The sequence below is a fragment of the Streptopelia decaocto genome (assembly GCF_964273445.1).
Source record: "Streptopelia decaocto genome assembly, chromosome: 1".
Lineage (NCBI taxonomy): Eukaryota > Metazoa > Chordata > Aves > Columbiformes > Columbidae > Streptopelia > Streptopelia decaocto.
In genome coordinates this window covers 51,133,506-51,157,641 of record NC_138663.1, presented here as the reverse complement: position 1 = coordinate 51,157,641, position 24,136 = coordinate 51,133,506, and the positions used below count along the sequence as shown (strand labels likewise).

The 24,136-nt window shown below is 38.4% G+C and overlaps 1 protein-coding gene across 1 annotated transcript in view; it reads left to right on the top strand.

Moving 5' to 3' along the window:
* Positions 1–24,136, top strand: part of TMTC2 (transmembrane O-mannosyltransferase targeting cadherins 2) — a 256,438-nt gene that overhangs the window by 128,135 nt on the left and 104,167 nt on the right. Inside the window, exon 3 of the mRNA XM_082043051.1 lies at positions 22,000–22,828. Within this exon, the coding sequence (XP_081899177.1) occupies positions 22,000–22,828 (829 nt within the window). The remainder of the gene's footprint in view (positions 1–21,999; positions 22,829–24,136) is intronic.

Here is a 24,136-nt window from a genome sequence, read left to right as displayed (position 1 = left end):
TTCCCAACACGGTCATGAGTGCTGAAAGCGTGTCAGGAGATGACTGACAACTTGATGGAAGTGCCTCAGCTGGACTACAGTGTCCAAACAAGGGAGAATTCACAGTAGACATTCTTATCTAGGAATTAATACAATTACTCTAATCCATTGGACAAGTTGTCTAATCTCAGAAGTTTGCATAGCAGAGAAGAAGGTGTCCGTAAGAGTGTCTGTGTTGTCAGTGTAATTAACACATACCATTTGCAACCATTGTGGAAAAATTGTGTGGAGTCGGGAGTACACTTCCTAAATAATTTCTGAGAATTATTTGTTATCTTTTTCAGGCTTTCAGGCAGAACCTTGTTTAGCATGCACAAAGTGTTACAAGATGTAGAAACAAACATGTACACCATTACTTTAAGCTATTCAGGAAAGTATTTCCTTCATAGCAGACTATTATGATGAATTTTTGTACAAGGTATTTCTAGTTACCCGGATGGCTGTATGAGGTGGCATCTGATATGGACATGAGAAGGTAAGAAAAACTTGATCTAATTCCTAAAACAGGCTTTACATTCCAAGAGATGTGTGCGTTACACTTCCCAGGCTTTCATTCCTGTTTGAACTTTTGTTTCCAGGGTAAAGCACTATATGAGTTGTCTATGAGCATTGCTCTATGACCAAGTGCCATGTGCACATCTCTGTCTAGGAATAAAAGTGGACACATCGCTGCCCCAGAGATCTTGGCCTGTAAGAAAGCTGACTGGTCATGGAGAGATGCTGCCTTACAAAGTACAACTCCTGTAGCCATTCAGTTAATTTAATGTTTGCTTATCAAATACATGTTAACAGTCCCCAGTTTATTCTTCATGTTCTTCACTGTCTGGCAGCTTCTAGATGCAGTGGAGGAACATGGGGGGAATTTTAAATCAGTTACATGTTTGGGTGAATGATTTGGACTGCTCTGATTTTTCAGTTACTCACATTCTCTGATATCTGCTTTTTATGGGTGAGACTGTTGAAAAGGCATGTGATTATGGCTGTGAAAACAGCAGTTAGGCATATTCAGTAACACCTTTTATTTATCAGTCTGTTTACAGTTCAGACACATAAACTGGTGAAGGCTTAAGAGAAGTTTTTGACTTTGGATAACATAAAGACGATTAGCCAACCAAAAATATCTCCAAGTAGCTCTCTTCATTCGTTTATCCACCCCAAGAGCTAAGCTTGGATTTCTTAAAGCTGTTTTAACCTTCTTTACCCTCTGCTGGAAACTTTCAGGCCTATCCCTAAGCAGTTAAGGTTGATGAAATAATGAAGGTAGTTAATTCATAAAATGAGATCAGTCTGTTTAAGGTGGTGGTTATTGTCAGTTGGAAATGATCATAATCATCTGAAGAAGTTGATTTATTCAGCCAAACAAATCTACCACAGAAATGGTAAAAAACAAACAAACAAACAAAATTCCCAAAACCAAACAACAAAAAACAACCAGCCAACCAACCAAACCCTCCCCCCAAAAAAAGAAACCAACACAACCCAACAACAAAAAACCACACAAAAAAATTATCCAAACCAAAACGAAAACCCAAGCTCAACAACAAAAAAACCCCCTGACATCTATTTTATGAAAGATTGTGTAGTCTCTTTATGCATTGTGGAGATTGTGGGTTTGTCTCACAGGATGGGAGAGTGCTTATAGTTACTTTATCAGGGCATCCAGCCCAGTCCCTACCAATTAGTTGTACGAGTGTGCTCGCTCTGCCTTCAGTATCTGAAATTTCTCTCCAGTCTGATCAGGACTAGTCTATCCAAAATGTCACTGCTCCAAACTCCTCATCTTTAGTCCATTTACCAGCACGTGTTTCTTCAGGCTCACTTCAGGCACTGCTGTCTCACTGTCACACAGGTGCCTTGCAAAGCTCCTTTTCTTTGTCTTGCTGTTGCCTGGCCCTGCTCTACCCATCTGCAGCCAAAAGAGATGTGTCCCCGCCAGCTGGCAGCAAGGCAGTTCTCAGGTGGGATGGTTGATGGGAAGGGTGAGGAGAGAATTGGGGTCTGTATCCCACCCAGAGTCAAGGTGGGCAGGGGAGGGAGAACCAGGGCTGGCGTGGGAGGGAAAGAGGGGTTTGCTGGAGCCAGATTTTAGCTGCTGCTTCTGCTCGACTGGAGCAAACACAGCAGGTCTCAGGAGCAAGTTCCTGTACCATGTCTTAATCTCACCCATATTCTGTTCAGTGACATTTCTTATTCTTCAGAATACCCTTCCTGACACGTTTTCGCAATGCCCTTTGAGAAACCTGACAATTACACCATCGGAAAAATTTTTATCAAGTGTGTGGAGGGGAATTAGTGAAGTGTTATCAAAAAATGACATAGGCACAACGAATTAAATAGTGAAAGATTATGTAATAGGAGAAGAATAACTTTAGGTAGCTACATCTGGCCTTGGCAAAATGTTCCACAAGTTTCCACTTTGTGCTTTTGCAACTTTTTCCTTCTTACTAGCTGACTTTTGGGTTTGCATTATTTTTTTGCTAAGGGTATTCATTTTTCATGCTCTCGCAATTTGCAATCCAAAAGGCAGTTACTGTGTATAGGAAAACCAGCATGATTTTGCTATATATTTATTCTTTTCTGAGATTTTCAATGGCATGTCTTAGCAGGCATATGCTGGCTATTCAGATAGTTTTGAAGATGTTTGGATGGTACCGTTTCAAGCCAGAAGGATTTAAAGCTGAGCTATTATTGATTCAGTTATGGTTTTTAGAGGATATAAAATCAAGTTGCTGAGTCAAAAGAAACCATTTTACCTCACGTCTCTTTTGGGCTGGAGGGAGAAGTGTTAGACTGTCAAATTATTTTAATCTGGAGAATTTTGATTAAAGTTCAGAACGAGCTTGCACATTTTTAGTTGGTGTTAACACAGTCACAATGACATGGTCAAGACTGCAAATGTCTTTTATTATCTGGAAACCCGTTCTATGGAGAAGGCAAAATGAAGTTTCAGAGGATTCAAAGTGTAGTATTCCACTCTTCGAAATATGACCTTAACTTGCTTTTGCAAATTTATTTTCTTTAGAAATCCGTATTCTTACCATTTACTAAAACAAGCTGAAATTATCTTCCTTCTTTGCTGTTCCTTTTTTTTTTTTGTCTCAACCCTTCCATTAATGTGTGGCACAAAAGAAATGAACAGAATGGTTGCATAATGACACCTAATATGTTTATACTTGAAAGAACAGTAAAGTACTCAGTCATGTGAATCTGTCCAGATCAAGAACTCAGTCACAGCAGAAAGGGTTTTAGGGTTACGTGTTTAACATTCCTCACACAAATACATCAAAGCTCAAGTATTTCAAGAGCAACCCAAGTTATTTATGCTTCAACACACTGATGGATCTGAAGCAAAAACAATGTGCCACCTCTCCATTTGTTTTTTATTGAAGTAAGCATATATGCAGGAAAAAAATATCTCTGTGTAGAGATGCAAGTTACCTTGAGCATTAGCTAGATGGCACTGAAACACACTTGTGCTGCTGTATTAAAGTGACTTGTTTGGAGCACAGTCTTTGTTAAATGAAATTTCAGAAATAAAGTCTCTCTTAACTACTTCTTTTCCTTTCCTAACCATACAAAAATATCTTCACTGATATGTGGTGGTTTTTTTCTTTAGAGCATGCTCCCAGTTGCACAAGCCTTTTCATATGGACTAATTATGCTGTCACAGAGAGACAACATGAGATAAACAGTGTTGGAATTTTTGCAAGCCATGTGACATCTTTGGATTTTTATTTATTTTCAGAATTTGAAAGTCAATATTTTAACAGACAAAGGATATGCTTTTCCTTCTTGCTGATCTTAAAGGCCACAGCTATAGAAGGACAGCATGCTTAGCATTAACGGAATTTTAAAATACAAGTTTTGTATGAATTGCAATTGTGGGATAACAAGGAAAAGTTACTCTCTAAGAAGTTGGCAAAATTTCTGACAATACTAGCTGCATCATCAGGAGAGGTTAGCTACTACCCTGCTGGAGGTCCACTGCTGTCTGGCTTTCTAAACAGTTAGGAAATACTCAAAAGGTAAATATGAACAAACTGTAGCCTTCAAAAGGCAAAACTCAAGTACTTTTTTCCTCCTCTGTTCATTACCAGGAAAGAACTTTATTCCTGCAAAGTCTTTAGATGTCCTGCATTATTCTGTGCTCATCCACAGTGATTTAAAGAACCTGAATAAACATTTCTGCTGTTTACCCACATACCTCCTCATTGAGCTGCCAGTGTTGTCACACTCGCATTTTTAGAACTAATCCTCTGATATGCTGAACGAATTGCAAATAGACATTTACTTAAGGATCTGTCCAGTTGTACCTTTTTTGGTGAAGCTGGATTCTACACAGCCAAATTGATTATCTAGTTACTATGCTCAAAAGAAATGATTAAAACGTGATAATTACAGCTGGTGGGGAAGTGCCAGGGCACAAGAAGCAGGTGTACTTAACATCCTGCACCCTCCTGTTGCAGCCCTGGGCCGGAGGAAACCTCTTCAGGACTGTACCCAAGTTTAGACCCCAGACAGAGACAGCCCAGCTTTCTGGGCTCTCTGTTTAATCTCTTCTCTAACCAGTGTAGAGCCAAATTTCCTCCTAGATTGGTTTTGCTCTTGACCTTAGAGGAATGCTAGATTTTTGCCGTTAGTTGCAAAATGCTGTACGTTGGTTGATCTTTTCAATTTGGAAAATCAAAACTAATGCAAAGAGAAGTTGCCCTTTTATTCAATAAGCTTTCTTGCTGTCAGGATCAGTGACATTTTTAGAGGAAAGGCAAACCTCCATATGCAAAGAAGAATGTATTGACAGTACCTTCAAGAAGGCACCTCGTGCAGGTCCAATTGGTGCATCAGTTTTCTCAGCTTTTTAAGCCTTATGTTTTAGGCTGGTGATACCTTCTCAGAGCTCTGAGCTATATCTTGTCTGGACCTTTTCCATAAAGAGAATAGGCTAAGAGTCTTTAAAACTTTTATAGGTAATGCAAATATTAAAGCAGAATCTCATGAAAGACAGAGATTTGCTGGGTAATATGTACTTAAATAGTCCTGTTTAAAAGTAGATTTTATCCTTGCAAGGGCAGGGCCTCTTTTTTTTCCCATGTTGAGATGGATCTTTGGGGTCTCCTGTAGGTCTCCAGAGAAGTGTTCATGTTGCCTCTGAGACCTGGTTCCCTACTTTTCTCAAGTTTCTTGTTATCTTCCCCATGGCTCATTGCTTCCCCCAGCTTTCCTTGTTGTCCCCTGCATGGCAGCAGTTCGCTGCTCTCTCAGACACATCTCCGTCCTCCTTCCCAACATCCCGCTCGACCAGTGCGTAGCTGCCTGGTAAGACAAGCGATCAGCCCAACACTTGGCTGACAAGCCGCAGCCCCTTAGCAAAACATACACATACTGTAAACTGTGAGCAACGAATTATACACTTGTAACATCTGTCCCAGTGAGAATCTCAGCTTTCACGGAGGGGAAAAAAAAAAAAAAAACCCAAACCAATATACATATTCCTCATGGTTTTGGCCAGTGCTTAAGAATGTAAACCTTTCTAATAGGGGATTTCAGAAAGCAAATAACAAAAATTAAAACGAAGTGTGGTTTTGAGCCTTCCAGTTATTTCTGTGATAAGATTCAAAGACTTACTGTGGGTTTGACAGCAGTGAGGTCAGCCCCAGCTGTTAATGTTCTTGTCCAAGGGAGGTCTGTTGCAGGCAGTAGGAGGTGTTCTTCATAATTTAACTGTTGGTTTAAATCCTCTTTAGTTTATACTTGTAGTGTGTGGAAAGTATGTAAACCTTTCACACAGGCACTTGGGCCAAGGTGCAGAGGAGGACACAGTTGATTCTAAATTATTGCATTTGCCCAAGTCCGAAAGGTGGGTTTTCAGGTCCTGCTCGTTTGTCGCCTGCAGTTGAACATGATCCCTTGACACCATCCTTAAGCAGCTGCTTTTAGGCATACATTGGCGAGTTTATGTGTAGAGCTCTTCTAAAGCCTGTCCAGGTCTGTATATATCACCCACTGTTTCATCTGTGCCGTCAGGATTTCGAAGTGCTTTGTGCTGCTTGTGCTTATCACGCTGGGGCTGCCGTGTGCGCTGTGAGCTCTGTGCAATGAGTAGGTGCTCTAATAGATACTAAAGTAATTACTATCAATCAGATGCCAGAGCTTAGGTCTCCTCCAAAACAAAAGACTCAAGTCATGCTTTCTCATGCTTCTTGTTGTCAACTGGGACCCTAATCATTACATTGCATGCAGAATTGATCAACTTTGAGAAAAGAAAATAACAGTCTTAGGAAAGATGATGTATGTATAGTCTGGGGTCTGTCGTAACAAATACAGATAACAAATACAAATTGAAATGTGGAAATTCTTGTTTTCTTTTGAAAAGGAGGACGTCTCCAAGATTCTGGAAAGTCAGGGAGCAGAAAGAAGGAAAATACATTGTTTTCTTAAAAAAAAAAAAAGTCAAACTGTCTCATTTTTCCATTTCTGAATTTGAGACTGGAGTAAAGTTTCTAAGAAACTAACTAAGAGACTAACATAGACATAATTTTACCTGAAGTGTTGGTTTTTGTGGAGTCTATCCTTAAGGCATTTCACTTTCAAACATTTAAGATGTTGATGCTTAAAAATGGAGTCACTGGAGTTTTCAGGATTGTGATGTTTTTTATCATTTTCGTGATTTTCATCAGTTTAACATTAGAAACATTAATCTCAGAAATCACCTCAGACAAACAACCCATCAATACTAAAACAGTTTGTTTCAGAAAAGTACAAATACACCTACAGGGTAGTCTTTACAGTTTAATTGCTATTTAGATATGTGAACTGTGAAAGATGCAATTTTTAATAACTGGTAAAATGTCAAGGTCCCTTCAGAGGGACTCCTGAAAAATTTAGCAGTTGTCATTTCTATCCCTGCATGTATTTTGGTTAATGATTTTTATGTTCTTGTGCAGATAAGAAGGAATTTTAATGAAACTTGGAGCTTGTAATTTTAAAATGTTAGCCTTTTCAGTCAAATTTTTCATTACTGTAATGAATATTGCTAGCCAGATAAATCCATAATGAGTGAGTACTCCTAGTCTTTAAAGGTTATCCTCATTTTTTCTCCAAGCAAGGTCAAGAAATGTATTTGCTGCATTGATTGGCAAAGTTGAGAAATGCGTAAATGATTAACAACTTCTGACTTTTTTGGAGCCTACTTGCTGTCTTGAAAATCAATTGAGCATGGTAAGTCCCTTTCTGTGGTATCTCAGGATTCATAATGCTAAAAAATCCAGGGTACCCTGCCGTGCCGATTCCTCCTGAGACAGAATTCTGTGCGGAAAAGGAAGTTTGGAATTCATTAGATGGAAATCAGTCATGTCCTCATTAGGAAATTGGGCAAAAAATAATACAATACAAACCCTCAACACACCAAAGGATGTATGTGCCACAGTGGCTGCCCCACCCACAGAGGGAAGTGTATTAAAAATAAATAAAAAAAAATATATATGCACTGTTGGCTAGGAGTGTTGGCACTTCAGTACTAGTTGTAGTGATCCCCTTTTTCGATTTTCCCCCTACATCTGTGACAGTTTCCTCTGGAACCAGTTTTTTAGTGACCGCACTGGTTTCTATAAAAGCTTCATAGGTGGAGGGGATCTGGCAGTAGGAGAGTCTCATCATGTTGAGTGCTGCGGTACCCATACAGGAGAGGCACAGTCTGACTCTACTTTAAAAGACTGAGACCTGGCCAAATTGGAGTTGCTGGCAACCACACGGATAGCATATATTTGCAATTCAAAGACAAGGAGAAGGGAGAAGACAGAAGGAAGAAAGCTCACAATAGTGACAGTAGTTTCTCAAACCAAGAAAGTTGTCTTTCTGGTTTTGTTCTCATGTTCAAATTTATTTCAGTCTCTTTCCCTTTCCTTTGTGATTTATTTTGAATAGCTGTACTATTGAAGATTTTTGGTCACCCTTCCACCCCACCATCCATTTTATTTCTAATCCTATCTTTCTGTTTGGGAAAGAAAAAGATAAGGACTTGAATTTCTTATTTTAACTCATTGCTGTTCTCCTTTATGTTTGTGTCATTGCTCCTTTCTTCTCCTGGTTTCTGATCTTTGTTTCTCTCTTTTAACTTACAGATTTCTCTTACTTGTGAGATTTCCTTCTATTCCCAGCATATTTATACCTTTTAACCCCATGTCTTTCCATCACTAATGCAGAAACAGCTGTCTGAAATGTCCCTGTTCAACATTATTTTATTTTAAAGGAAAGAGACTTCTGGGATTATTCTGGCCATTCCTGTGTGAGGCAAAAATGGATAGAAGTGCTGTATATGAAGAAAAGACCAAACTCCTATTGTCTTTCATTTCTGCTTTGCACACTTTACCTGAAAACTAAGCAATTAAGATACTTTTTTTTTTTGATAGCTAAAATTGCTTTCATTTCTCTAGACTTTTTTCTTCCTTAATAGCAAACAGCACTAGTATAACTGTCACTATGATGCTAAAAAAATATACCAGATTTTATTTGAAGGGAGTAATATCTTGTATTAGACTAGCTGCCCATTTTTGGGCTATTTTTTTCCAATTATAAAATGTATGTTTTTCTAGCTATGCTGCTTGCTCTAATAAAAGATGTCTTTTCTCCCTTCATACCTCACCTCACTCATATGTAAGAACAGTAAGTCTTCTGTCTTTTTTCTTAGTGCGATTCTGGCAAACAAGGTAACTGATGATGATTCAATACTGATGAGGTCTTTCCAATCAATTTCTTTGTGGTAGAGTAGTGGCTGAAATTGTCAGCTAAAGGCTACATCCTCACTTTAGGTGGACTTGCGCTGTATGTGTCTACCTGCATAATTAAATAATAAAATTCTGTAAGAATAAGTGGTAGATGATGTTGTACTTGGGCTTCCCGGGATGCACCGTTGCCTCATTTTACAAGGCGTTAGGCACAAAGGTGGACACCACCGTTTCCAAAGGCACCATTGCATTTCATTGCAGTATGTGGCAGAAGCAAATAGTAAAAGGAGTTAAGGGTGACGAAAGATGGAAATAAAGTAATTGAAAACTACTACTTATGTTAAATATACGTGCAGCAGAAGCATGTTAGGGGAAATTTTCTAGATCTTATAGTAAAAGAAGTTACTACTGTCTGTGGTGCTTAATTATAATTGTCACTTACAAGGGAGCAGAACCTTCTTGTGTACCATAGAAAACACTGTTACAAACTCCAGCTCCTTTTCCAATCATAATATATTAACTTAGAGGCAGTAGGGAAGGATTACAGCAAAAGGAGACAGAAATTGGTTAAGCAATCTGCTTCACATAATTCAACATATCTGTGTCAGAATTGGTGACAGAAGAAGCATCTAGATCTTCATGTGATATGAGGTGCATTTTGTCATAGTACTTGGAGCAAAACTTTGGAAGAATCTCCACTTTTTGGGGCTATTTGAGGATAGCTATTCCATCCACGAGGGAGAAATGGAGAAGGTTCAAGAGGGAATCTTAAGGTGCTTTTGACAGGAGAATGATGAGCTAGTGGTGGATCTGTGGGTGGGGCAGATGGTTTGAAGCAGAGACAGAATACTAGCAGTGAAGTTACTATATGAAGATTATCAAGGAGCTGAAGATGTGCACAATTCCAAGGGATAAGGAAACATATTGCACAGTGTTCTCCAAGACTAAGGAGTTTGGACCTTTACTAGCATGACATCTGGGTAACGTATGTATTTAACTTGAAAGCAAGCAGCTTACGTAGAATAGATGTTTTTAAGAATGCCAGGCAGGAGGGAATTTTATGGCTCTGTAATCATTCTTTGAGCATGATGGCTCGAGGACTTCTTGTTTTAATGTAAGTTATGCATCTTATGTTTGGTGGAACTTTAGGGGTTTTTTTCAAGACTTAGAAAAATGAAATGTTAGTACCTAAGGTATAATAGTTGTAGCTACTCTCGTGTAAGAATTACAAGTCTCACTTGCTGAAGAAGTGGGGATGTGTGTGTGTGTGTTGCTACAATGCATGTCAAGAGTGTAGCTGTCCTAGTGTTGTTCTTTGAAGTCATGGTTTGATGGGCGTCTTTGGTGGCAGTCATGGCTTAACAAAGTCACACCGCTTCCTTCAGTTTTCCACCCCACACGATGTTTCCTCCGTTCTGCTGACACAATGTCAATTTGTGCAAGGAGCTGATCACCCTGAAAACCATAAAAAAACAAACAAAAGTTCCCAAAGTGGCATTGGTGTCTAAATTGCCATATTGTGAAGTAGCCACAGTCTAAATTTACTAGTTAGGCAATAAATGTGTTTTGAGTGTTAGTCCAGTTATGCATGCACTTTGATTTTAAGAAGTCTGGCACACTCTGGTCCATTGTCTTCTCCTTCCTACTGCCACCCTTCATTAGCAAACTCAATAATGTGATCTCTAAGCCAGCTGATTAATTTCTAACATGGAAAGCCCTTATGTGCCCAATGTATGTGTGAGGATTGTAGTATATGGGTTAGTGAAATTTATTTTCTTTTTAAAGCCATTTTTGGGGACTGGATGTAGCTTTCAGCTGGACTGGGTTAAGGGGGGGTCTCAGGTTTGTGTGCAATTAAATTTGGGTCACCAGCATGCTCAGTGCTCCCCTGAAGGGGAGGGTGCTGTAGGGAGGCAGGTATCGCCACAGGTTCTGCTGGATTTGCTGAGGAAAGTTACCTCTCTGCTCTTCTGTTGTTGCTTTGCCAGCCAGTGTGTTGCTTCAGGGAGCGATTTTTTCAATGGAGTGCCTGATCTTAGGCAACCTAGTTTAGTTTCACTATACCTTGCTAACTTTTTAATACTGAATTATGCTGATTCTAATATCTACAAATCTGTCTTTTGCATTTGAAAGTGCCTATTAAAAACAAGTCAAACTCTAAAAATGGGAACAACTTTGAGCATTTTTATTTTGATGGTTTTAGTGTAGCAGAAATGTTCAGTGACGTGGGTGTCTACATAATGTAACACATCCTCTTCCAAATCCTGCCTTTTTTGAATTCTTGAAGAAATCCCACACTCATTAAATGACTTTCTGTTATGATAACTTGGAGAGAGAACTGCTGTACTTCAGCCTTCCCACTGAGTGAAGTCTCATTATAAATCGTCTCTTTATGGCTCCAAAATGCTGCACTTCCAAACTTTGCTCATTAATGAGACTGGAATGAATTTCATAATGGCTGTCTGTTTGCACCAGGGCCATGCTCAGGAAAGACTGTTGCATTTATTTCCTTGATGCCTGAAATATCTTTCCAATACAGTGGGCCTACAAACCAGGAATTAATAAGGAAGGCTCTTAGTGCATATGTATGTGAATATGGATGAGTGTGTGCAGGCAGAATGATTTCCATTTGCACCGGTTTTATTTCTTCCTCCTTTGTTTCATCCAAAAAGCTAAGAAGCTTATTTAAAGCAAATGTTTTGATAATGGTATGGAATGTATTTAACAAAAAAATAAATGTCTTAATTTCTTCTAAGAGAATATTTTTTTTTTCATTTCCTTCAGAGGTGCTGGATTGGTTTACAGCTAAACTGATCTGACCACAGATCACTGCCTAGTGGGAAATAGTAAAGATCTTATTTTAAGCTAAACAAAATAACTGTGCAGGCTTTCAAGTAAGTTTAATGTAATGGGTTAAGGGGCTTCAGCATACCTCTTACAGTATCAGTAATTGACCTCTTTAAAATACTTCACCCCTAATAGTTTGGTTGAGAAGTATCTTGGTATCGGTTCACAGGAGATTGCTAACTGCCTCATTTCTTCACATTAGCTTAATGGAGAGGAATGAGTCACCATGTCAATTACAGTCCCATGACATGAAGTAAGTTTTGTCATCCATATTCTGCTTCACCATTTTTCATCTCTCTTTAGTTTGATTATTAAGGATTTGGTTTTGCATTACTGAGGTCAGTAATTGCTTTACCTTTAACTCTGTCTCTAGATCAGACCTTAGTAATGCAATTCATGTTTTTACAAGGGCTATGCTTAAATATCCTTTTATATACCTCTTAAAAAGGCATGAAGACTAAGGGCAGGAAAAGCTAATGCTAATATTAAAAAAAATACATATTTTCTTTTTATTTCAAATGTAGGGAAACAAGGTAGAGGACATCCCATTCAAGGTATTCTATTTTTGTGAAACACACTTTTGAGGAAATATTCCATTGAAGTATTTGCAGTTTTTATTATTGGCTAAATATTCTTATATTTGTACATTTCTATTCCTGTGATATTTTCGCAACTGTCCGTTCTCGTTGGGTAATGATTACTTATGTAGCTAGCCAATGCTATTTGCTGCAGATGTTTAGTTTCTTCTGTCTCTGTTCATTTTCTAATAGGTATTCTTTCCCATTTCTATTTAGTGTATTCAATACTTCCCCAATAATTAATATAGGATGTAGCAAACTCTCTTTTAATCAAATTATTTTTTGAGAATAACTGATTCTAGAAGAGACTAACCTGATCTAATGAAAATGTTATTAAAATGTTAATTTTCCCCAGTCTTACTTCTCTGAGATTGCAGCACTTACTGGTCAGGTTTTACAAAGGTTGTTAATTTGTTTTCTTTACTAAGTTGCTTTTTTTTCCCCTCCAATGTGTTGTTCTTCAAACATCCAAGTATATATCTCTAGAATTTTATTGCCAGTGCTTCATAGCCACCTGGTTAGCTACATGGGAGGCAGGACTAGCTTAGATGGCATAGGAAGCATGTAGTTGTGCTTCAGACTATTTGTTTTGACTGGGAGTATGAGAGGAGTTCCTGTCAGTAGACTTGGAAAATGAGTTTTTCATTAATGGTGGTGACCTACTATTTGTTAGCATTCGCTTTGAATTACCTTTCATCTGCTGTTGATGGTGACTTTGAATCTCAAAGGTATGTAGTTCTCACTGCAAGTTGCTTTTCTGAAGGCTTTCCAAAACTGATTGTCATTGCTGCATTGCCTTTAGCTTCTCCAGTTCTTTGTGGTTCCAGTTGTTTGAAATGTGATGCTATTGTAGCACAGAATAAGTAGTAATTATATAGAGATTGCATCCAGAGCATAGGAGACATCCTTTAGGCTGTTATTTATAATAAGCATGGCATCTGAAAAAAATGACAAGTGGGTGATACTGTGAAATTTATTCTTCCTTCTAAAGGTACTGACTTAAAGCATAATAGTTGCACTACCTGTGAGTGCCTTTTGGCCATCTTCTTGTACCACCTCATAAAAAGATGTGTTTGGTGGGTGGGTGTAGGAGGAGGGTGGGATTTCTTTAAATAATTATTTTAGTCACAACATAGCCTTGTATACAGTTTGTCACACAGACAGGTTCTGAGTCACTTAGCAATTTTTTCCCTATCTTGCTGAAGCAGTAGATCTGAAAATAAAATACCTGCACCGAAATCAGCTTTAAATATTCTTTTTTTTTAAGGAAATAAATGACTACTTATATGATCCTAAGTGAATCTTTCTTGATACTATAAAGCACCTTCTGAGTTGATAAGCAGGTTCTATATTTCATGTGGACTTTCAATATTATTTGCATTTCTCTTTGAAAATTATGTAGGTGTATAAGCCTTACTTTACTAGAAGAATTACAATTAAGTGTTCAAATTTGTAATATATTTTATTTTTTATGAATAATTTCAAGATAAATTTGCTGCTTGCACTATATTTTAAATGTACAAATTAAACAAACAAAACACCTCAGTTTTTCAGGTGGCAAAGGGAAAAAACAAAAAAACACAGAAGATGTTGCTTGTTATCCACTGTAGAAACTGGCTTTTGTAGCTCAGTGGGTTTCCAGCTGATGGATTTCTATTATATCTAGACAGGTTGTTCTGTTAAAACTGGAGCCAACTTGCTATTTGTTCCATGTACAGAAATTGGTTATTGATGACTTCCTCCTACCGTATTGATAAAGTCGCTTAGTCATTGCCAGAGGCTTAATCTAAGATTAAACAACATTTTTTTTTGCTCATAAAATTCATTTCTATTTGCATTAATCATTTAAAAAGTATGTGTCTATTTACATTCTTATAGGGCACGCATTTTTCTCCCACTGCATATTAAACCATGTCTTAGGCTTTAATTTTCCTTTATTGCCATCCTATTAGTGTAGGGAATGTGAAATAATAATTTCTGGTGGTAGGTTTACAGGTAGGATTGCAGTATGTGCTCTACTTTGCTTCCTTGTTCCTTAAGTGTGCCTGTGTGTTGTACAGAAGAGCAGAACAAGCTTCCTTTAGAAGAAAAAATGCATCTCCAAATGTTCAGGTGAGCAGGCCTTAAGTAGGTTGCCAACACTTTGTACAGGTTGAGTAGTTTGAAAGCATTGTCAGGTCAGGTTTACTTCGTGTGGTGTAGGAGGCACAAATGACGCGGTGGGCCTCAGCCTTGGGTACTCATTTTCAGGTGTGTTTGTCACTCAAGAGGGCGGCCCAGCTGTGCAGCAGGTACAGCCTTTGCCTTCCCAGAAAGACCTGGGCAAAGCTTCATTTCTCTTCAGGGACCTGCAGGTCCCCTCACCGAGTTGCTCCAGCACCATGCGGGTGCCGCTTACCTCTGAGACTGTCCCGTGTCCTTGCAGTCCCCACAGCAGAGGCGAACCGGTGCTGTTTTACACAGATGGAATTTTCCAGTGGTTCCCTTTGATCTTACATGAGTTGCTGTGTGCGGTTTTGTGTGCTAGTTGGGTTTCTTGGCATGCTGATAATAACGAGTTTTTAAAATTTCAAGCATTTTTTTTTGTCTCATTATGTACGCTGCTAGCTTTTTGCGGAGTCTTAGATGAACTATTTACTTTTACTCTTTTTTTCCTTAACTTCTTTTCTATATCTTGTGTGTTACCAAGAAGTTATAACATTTTAGTACCGACTCTTTGGCTCAATATTGCTGTCAGCGTTTTGAATGGGTGAGTTGAAATTTGGCCATTAACTTGCATAAATGCTGACATCCATGGCTCTATTCTACCAACCAGAAAGCTTGAATTATTATTATTATTTTTATAGCGAATAGAAACCTATATTTACATTGTTCGATGTTGCACTAAAGCTCTCAACACAAAATATCAGGGTTTTTTGTGTGTTTTATTTTTTATTTTTACAACATCATGTATGCGTATATCTAGGGGTAGAAGAATGCTCATGGAGAAGACAAGGAGGGCAGAAGAGGAAATGCAGCAAGAAAAAAATGTAATTTTGACATTATGGTGGCCAGGTTAGAAATAATTCATTGACTCTCCCAGATTGTTTTTTATTAATATTTTCTTTGCAGATTTTTTTAAACTTTGCAGAGGTATTCATACACAGTAGTTGTAAGACGTTCTAGGATGAAAGTCTTAAAGGCAGAAAATGGGCAGTGATCACCTTTGAGTTGATGGATGGATGAAGGTTGCAAGCCTTTAATATATATGATTGAGGGTTTTTTTTATTAGAGATAATGACATGGATTTGCACTTGCAGCAATTGGGGGGGGAAAAAAAGCGGTGTTAGTTTCTAAGAAGTGCATTTTAGAAATGTTTAGCAAATGCTAATGTGACTGGGCAAACAAAATGAGGATCATCTTAGCTAACATTGCCTGAGTTGGAGGGAAGTGAAGCAAATTTTAAGACAAAGGAGGATTTCAGGGGGCTTTAGTACTTAATGCAGAAATGACCGGAGCATGGATGGGTTATACTTTTAAAGGTCACAAAGAGAAAATGTTTCCAGAAAGAAAGTGTGCTGCTTTTCATTAGGAATGCTGATAATACTGTTGCGATATCACAGGAAGTTATGCCTAGAAGTTACCTCAAGAGGCCATATGGTGCATCATACTGTCCCTAAAAACAGACAATACTTATTTCTTTCCTACAAGTTACATATTTAATCTGTTCTTTAAGACACCATAGAGCCAACCTTCATGGCAAATTTTTCCAGCACATCCCTATATTGAGCAGTGGAAAGTGTCTCCTGATACCTAACCCAAATCTTCCTTTCTTGAACTGAAGCTTATTATTCTTATCCTTTGGACATGGATATAGATAACAGATGATTCCTTTCCTGTTTGCAGCAGTCATTTATTTACTAGAAGGCAGCTGTCATGTCTAAACAGCTTATGTTCTTCATTTTTTCCTCATGGGACATGTTTTTCTAGATCACTAATCAGTCTCATTCCTCTCCTTTGACCTCTATCTAGTTCCTTCATTTATTTCTGAAAGTTCTGTGCTGGAACCAGACACTTTAAGGATTTACTGGTATTGAGAAGAATAGAAGGATTACTTCACATATTTTGAAGGGTGTGCTTTCATCTGTAGTCTCAGTACAGTGTTTACCTTTTTAGCAGCGGTTTAAAAGAGCTGCTTATGATCTGTGATAATCCCTGACACTACTCTGAAGATGAGCCAACTACTTGTTCCACGTCTCATACTTGTGTAGCTTTAAGCAGTTGGAGTTGCCTCTGCCTTTTATTTTCCTGAACATTTCTCTGTTTTTTTTTCAAGATAATTTTGAATTCCAGTTCTGCCTTCCAATATACTTGCATGTTCAGTGACCTTTCAGCATTTTGGCTAGTGCAGAAAGTGTAGCATCCTTCCTTCACTGCAAAACCTCTTCAATGAGACAATGCTTGCTAAATGAAATGCAGGAATGACTGTTGGACTATCTATCTATCTATCTATCTATCTATCTATCTATCTATCTATCTATTTATCATCTACCTATCTGTCTTCTGGCAACAGTGCTGCTGGACATCATTCATGAGCAGTCTGGGAGCTCAGGAATGTCTTTTGGTCCCAGTAGGCTTCTAATCTCTTGTGTTAAGTTCTTGCTTCTGCAGATAGATGCAGGGATATTAACCCTGGGTAAATATCCATAGTTTGTCATTGTCACATTGCGTTTGATTGTGTAGGCTTATCCTCAGAGAGAGCCTTCTCTGTTGTACTGATTGTGCTCACAGGTTTATCAAGCTAATGTAGTCCCTTCTGCTCTTGTACTACCTCCAGTCATTCATACAGTTTCCGCTCTTAATGGGATTTATCTTTTCCCCTGTAGTCTTCATAACTTTTTTCAGCTGAGAGATTAGAGGTTGGTGGTGTTTTGTTTTGTTTTGTATTTTAATGTAAAGATTCATATTAAAGTATTAAGGATTTTAGAAGAATACTTTGGGTAATTTTAAATGCCAGTATTTATAACTCAATTTAAATTTTAGTAAGGCAAGTAAATAGCAACAAGGACTGCTTAGCTTGTGCTACTTACTAATTGCAATAAAAATATATACATGTAATCTTCAGCTGTTTTATGAATACATTGACTTGCTTGTTGAGGAAGAATTGTGCAGGTTCACAACACTAGAAGTAAATGACATTTAATTGATCAAAATATGGGATAAACTATAGACAAGAGTTTCAACTGAGAGGAGAAGCAGACCTTCAGGCTGCCTGTTGTGGTATCACTTCTGTCAATGAGGGAAGCTCATCTGGTGGATCACGCGAGCAGGAGCAAACCGGGCAGGTGGAGAGGGAGCAGTAAAGGCCACTTCCAGCTCACTGCTATGACCCAGCAGGGCTTGGGGCAAATACCTTCATCCCTAGTGCGGTTATGTTTTTAACTCTAGTTCAGCTCAGGCTTGGCTGAGCTGTGATCCAGGAGCCTTTACCTGTTGTGGAAACAAGACACTGTCCGCATAGTGATTTGGCAGCATTTTGCTACTTTGCCCCAGGTCGCAAGCCAACATATTTTCAAGGAGCTCTCAATCGGAAAAGAAACTCCTGTAAGTAATGCCTGGTGACTTAACCACCTTTTCTGCATTTCCTGAGTTCTAGTGGTTAGCCAGGTGATTTTGACTGTGATTTTTGATATGCTTTGACTGTGTTGACCACGTCTTATTTTAGTGCTGCTTTGTGAAATGGACAAGGTGAGGTTAAAAGAATAGTGTCTTTTGAAAACACTTTGGATACCGCTTAGGTGATGATGGAGCTTTGGCAGGACCTGCCCAATCAAGAAATCTGCTGCAGTGCCTTATTTAAGAGCAGTATAATGGAGTGAGGAATTAGGATTTAATACAAGGTAAATGTGCAATATGGGTGGGTCATGCAGATGGATTTTGGTAGGGAGATGAAAAAGGTTTATGCAGTCACAAACGCTAAAATTGCAGTGGTGGTACTTGGCTATTAGTGGGCAGGAGAGATGTTAAATCTGATCTAAATCAGTGCTCATTTTTTTTCCCCAGATGAAAATGACTACTTATGAAAGGTTAGAGAATTTATGGGGGTGTCAAAACATATGGCAGATGGGCTGGATTAGGACTCATGAGTATAGTAATCCAAATCCCTCTGCCAAGCATTACAGAGGATCTATTCCTGCTGCTGGCGTATACTACATGTGCACAATCAGGGGAGCACAGGCTGTCTGGAGGCTCAGAGGAAGAGTTGCTGGTGAAAGTGCTTGTCTGAGCAGAGTTAATTTTGAAATCCCTTTCTTTGCAAGCAGAAGTCTGCTGAGGAACTGATTATATTATATAATTTTACTAAATTGCTGTAACCGGTGTTTCTTTTTTTCCTTTGGTTTGTTGTACAAAACCTGGAAGGAAAAGCAAAAATGGGAGCTAAACCTTTCTAATTTTCTCTGATTATATTTGTACAGAGGGATAAAAGCTGTGCAGAAGTCTTGAGTGTTGAGAGAGAAAAGAAAGGGAGTGAGTTTGTCGTTCCTTTTCTGAGCCAGCAGTATCCATATATGTTTTTTTAAAAAAAAAAAAAAAAGGCGTCCTACTTTAAACTTTTGTGGCAGAAGTTTTAGTATTAGGAATAGTTTTATTCTTGGTTTTAGATTGAGTCCAGACGATCTCCTCTGAAATCTGAAAATTCACAATGGCACATTAGCATTACATAGGTTATTGGTAGCTATAGTTAACGTGTAGTTAATTTAAAAAAAATATAAAGCTACTGACTTTTGAGAAGATCCAGATCTGAAATAGTTTCTGGGGAAGGATGCATAGCATTTGTGTCTGAGGCAACAAGAGGATATTTGCACTCCACTCCTGTAGTCAGTTAAATAAGCTAAAGAATCCATCAAAGCTCCTTTTCTAGTTAACTAGTATTTCACTGCATGATGAACAGATATGCTGGTGTGGAAAACCACCTACTTGGTTATCTCTGCTCTCCATGAGTGAATGCTTAGATACTTCATTTGACACTGGTGTTTAAAAAAAAAAAAGAATTTTTGTTAAAGCATGAAACGCAATACTGCATGTAGATTTGTTGTATTCTTTGTAGAACCAGGAAGTGTGAGGATTCGGGCGTTACAGATCTTAAAATTTAGCTTTAAAGGAAGTCTGCAAATAGTTACTCCAGCAGTGAGGATGGATTAGCTCTGAGGTGCACATTGTTTGCATTCTAGGGCTAGGAGCAAGAGGTGAGCTTTTCATTGTTTCTCGTTTATGATGCATGAAGATCTGAAAGTTTTTAGCAGGTTTCTCCATTATCCACCTGGAATGGCATATCTGCTCTAGCATGGTTTTGTCAAAGAATTTTCTAATGTGAACTCTCTCTGCATTTAATTAAAAAGCACCGTTGTTACATCTTTAGGACAGGGAGATTTTCTTCCTGGTTTTAAGTATTAACAAAATAACAAAGCAGTCTAAGCAATCCATGAAAGCTCACTTCTCATTTGTTAATCAAGTTTCACTTGCTTATTATTTGGGCTGTCTTAATATTGCAAGTTGTACATAGTCCTGCAGCAAAGACCTGCTCTGAATTTTTAATTAAAACAAATAAACAAATGAACAGAAATAACCATCTTCCACTTCCCAGCCTCTTTCTCTCTAAGCAGCCTCCTCTTAAGGAACTGTAGAAGGGTGTATAAAAAGAGCAAAAAATGTTACATTTAATATTTGAGAGTTGTTTATATGCATATATGCATATCTGAAGGAAACAATTTTGAAAATAATTGAGCCAGAGCGGTGGGCATAAAAATTTTCATGTAGCAAAATATGACAGGAATGAAAGGACAGGTTGAACCAGGGACATAGGTTTTACAATGAGGGTGTACATGCAAATCCATGGAATCTGAATAATTGTTTTATTCCAAATAGAAACTTAGGAGTTTTGATGGTAACCAGTTCACACAGCTTTATAACGTTAGAAGCATTTAAACAGTCCTGGCTGGCAGGGATTAAACAGTATCTGAGATGAGTTGCGAAGTATTATTCAGTTTACAAATAAAAGTAGGTTGTAACAGTAGGCTTTTCAGGGAATAAGTTCATCGTAAAGTGTAGATGTGGGTTTTGATTGATTTATTACCAAAAAACTGTTGATTTTCCAGGATATAGAAATATACAAAACCTAATAAATCAATCGGAGATTAATATAGCAACCAACATATGTGAACTCAAGCTTTGCTTTGGGTATAAAAAGAGACAGCATTTTTAGGTGATTCAGATACAAGTACATAAATATTCTTTTCATTAATTTGTTTGTTCCCTACTAATGCCTCCATTGAGTTCTTTGAATTAGTATTTTAAACTTCACAAGGAGAAACTCCATAGAAATATGAAAAGCAACACATTTCTTCATGAGTTAGGGAGATAAATTGTGATGACTAGACCATGTCTGTTACTGGAACGTCAGTAACCTAATGCTAGAAAACTCTTAATAATTGACCTAAAATGCAGCAGCACATTCATCTGTATTTCATGATTTTAAGGGGCTGTTTGAAAGAAATATGATAAAACATACCAGTGTGTGATTTTGCTTATGAATAACTGAGGAAACAGTGAATAATCATCCCAGGAATGTGTAGTGTAAGATGGAAAAAACAAACCTAATAAAATGAAAAATGATTGACAAATAATTATTTGTAATAATGGAGGGAAAGATTATCAAAGTGCTTATATGCTATCTGGAGCTATTTGGCAAATAGTTTTTCTTATAAAAGACATCTGAGAAATTGAAATATAAAAATACGTCTAATTTAGCTTTCACAGATTCTGCTGCAAAGAGAGAGTAATCCAAAACAGCTTTCATTTAGAGCGCCTGTGTAATTGAGAGCAGAACTTAAGCTCATCAGTCCTAGAAACTGGTGAGAAAATTTTGCTTCCCGATTCTCATTTAGGCAGAAGTGGTGTGTTTCTGCAACCATTTGAATAAGTAAGTGCTTTCGGATGCAGCGGAGGGGAACCCAATAAGCAGCTCCAGCTGACAAATGTGGAGTTACTCTGTAGAAAAGTGGAGGTTCTTCAAGTTGTTAGCATGATGACATGGGTAGGTGGAGACAGCTGCATGCTTCACGTAATATTATTTAGGTGGTTATCAAGATATTAAAGGTTTTAGAGCAGTTATTTAATATGGTGTGCTTGAAAAAAAGATATATATTCCTTCACTGTGAGATGCAAAATGAAGTGGGGCTTTCACTAGTAGGCATATCTGAAGGCTCAAAGTGATCACTGTAGTTAATAGGTTGGAGTTGGAAGAGTTAAACATGGAATCTGTGTCTGTTTTCCTTTCTTGCCTTCTTGGAAAGTTTATTGGTCCTAAGATGAAATCTTTAGGAGAGACTTTAATTAGGGAAATGGAACTGGAGCATTCTTTAAAAATACTTAAGGCAAACTGGTGTTTTGGTCACTGCCAGGAGCAAAGAAAGGATCTGGGAAGTTATGTAAGAACTGTTGTGAGGTTCCACTAATTCCTCTAAAATGAAGAGTTTACAAAGGGTTTCACAACGAAATCTTAAGCAAGGATTGACCGCCCTAACATCTTTAAAGGCTTGACTCTGATACAGGGTTGATACAGATTAAATGAAAGAACCGTTTCGTTTAGTCTGTGGTCGACGTCATATCAACATTTTGTGATCCAAATGTCAGAGACCAAGAACTGTAGTGCTTGATTCCACTACCAAAAAGAAAGTTGTATCAGATATTTCTGGGTTCCTTTTGTTTGTAATTTACAGAATTAAACACCTGGTGTTGATTTATAGTGATTTTTTTTTTCTTTTTTCTTTCAGAGAAAGAATTTGACCCTCTTCTTCAGCATTGGTTTATTGATCTCCTGGGGGACTGCGCTGCTGGGTGTCCGCTTGTACTGGATGGGCAACAAGCCCCCAAGTTTTTCCAATTCTGACAATCCAGCAGCTGACTCTGACAGTTTCCTCACACGTACGCTGACCTTCTTTTACCTGCCAACCAAGAACCTCTGGCTGTTGCTGTGCCCAGATACCCTTAGCTTTGACTGGTCTATGGACGCCGTGCCTCTTCTGAAAGCAGTCAGCGACTGGAGGAACCTACACACTGTGGCCTTCTATGCTGGACTCGTCCTCCTCGCCTTCTTCAGCTTGAAGGGCTCCAGCGATGAGCGAGAATGCAATGGGAGAGCTGTAATGAATGGCAAGCAGAACGCTAATGGGCATAGCTGCCACTCAGAGATGGAGTACAAGACACTGGAGGTGAAGTCAAGCTTTGCATCAAAAGAAGAGAATGGTATAAAAAAGCATGATGTGCAGAGACGGCAGCTTCCTTCAACTGAGAACATTGTCGTTCTGTCTCTGTCTTTGTTAATAGTGCCCTTTGTTCCTGCCACAAACCTATTTTTCTATGTTGGCTTTGTAATAGCAGAGCGTGTACTGTATGTTCCTAGTATGGGCTTCTGCCTGCTGGTTACAGTAGGTGTCAGGGCCCTTTATGTCAAAGCCCAAAGGCGCTTTCTGAAGAACTTGGTTTTTTGTTCCACTGCTGCGTTAATTGTTTTCTATGGACTCAAGACTGTTGTCAGGAATGGGGACTGGCAGAATGAGGAGATGCTGTATAGGTCAGGGATAAAAGTAAACCCTGCTAAAGGTAATTTTTGCTCTTTATGGTGAATTATTTGTTTATTCCTACCTGTCTTTGCCTTTCTCTGATTTTATCAGGATGCTTCAGAAAATGTCCTTTTAAGCTGTAGTAGTACGTACCTAAGTAAAAAATGAGGAAAAGCAAGAATGTGTTTTTATTAGGTGTTACAGGTCTGGCATTACTTGGAGAAAACGAGATCCCAAGGTAAGAGGATACTTGCTTTTTCATTGATCTTAGTTGTGTATTTTGGAATTAAAGATGCATTATTGGAATTACAGGCCCCACCCTGGTAATTTTCCATTTGGGAGTCTGCTATTTATTATGCTAATGAAGGTTTTTCATATGTTCACCGAATGTTCTGTTGTCTATGACTAGAAAATATAAGAAATAGCAAAGGACAGCATCAGGGAGGTATTGTTTTTTATTTCATCTGATGCAAATAACGTCAATGCTATATAATAAAACTGAGGAAATGAGGTCATATTATTCAGCCTAGGGAGTGACTGTAGTTCCTCCTGCACACAAGTACTGTAAAGAGTTATTGTCAAATACTTGTGCCTTTATGTTAATGTCTAAATGTCAGCTATTCGTAACATTGCGCAGCTACTTCTCTCAGAGGCTGTATCTATGCGGTAATGAAATGTGACTACAGCTAGTGTAAACACGTCCAAACAGGAGGTAAACCGGCTGGTTTAGGGTTCAGTAACAGTGTTTAGAATGTGGCTCTGTGGCTTCAGCATACATGGCAGATCCAGCTGGATCCTGAACTCGGCGCTGCCTGGCTGTGCTGCTCTTGGCACATGAGCAAATTTATATCAGAACGGTCAAAATACCACCTGTGAGTGCAGTGTAGGCATTGACTAAGCCTTCATTATTCACAATTCATCAGAAGTGAGAAGGGATCACTTGATGGCTTTGCCTTTCTGTGAAAGAAAAATTTGACAGCACTTGAACATGTTGCACTTGAGTTTTTCCAGTTCTCTGCTCAGAAGTATGTTATATGATGCAAAGTCATTTCCTGACGGCGGTGTTACTGCTTGGTTAGACAGTTATCGTGCAGTAGTCTAAAAACTGTGATAGTAAGAGGTAAATTTCAGGTGTTACTGTGAGTGAAAGGGAGTGAAAAAGTAGGTTTGGCAGATAAGATGTCTTGCAAAGTAGCATTATAACAGCTTGTCAATCGTCAGTGTATTTTGTAGCTCTTCTTTGTATGCTTTGTCACCCTAGGTGCAATTATTAAACTTGTTGCTGCAGTAAGTGACTTTTTGCTGTGTGCAAGCGCATCCCATTTATTTTACTTTTTTTCAAAACTAG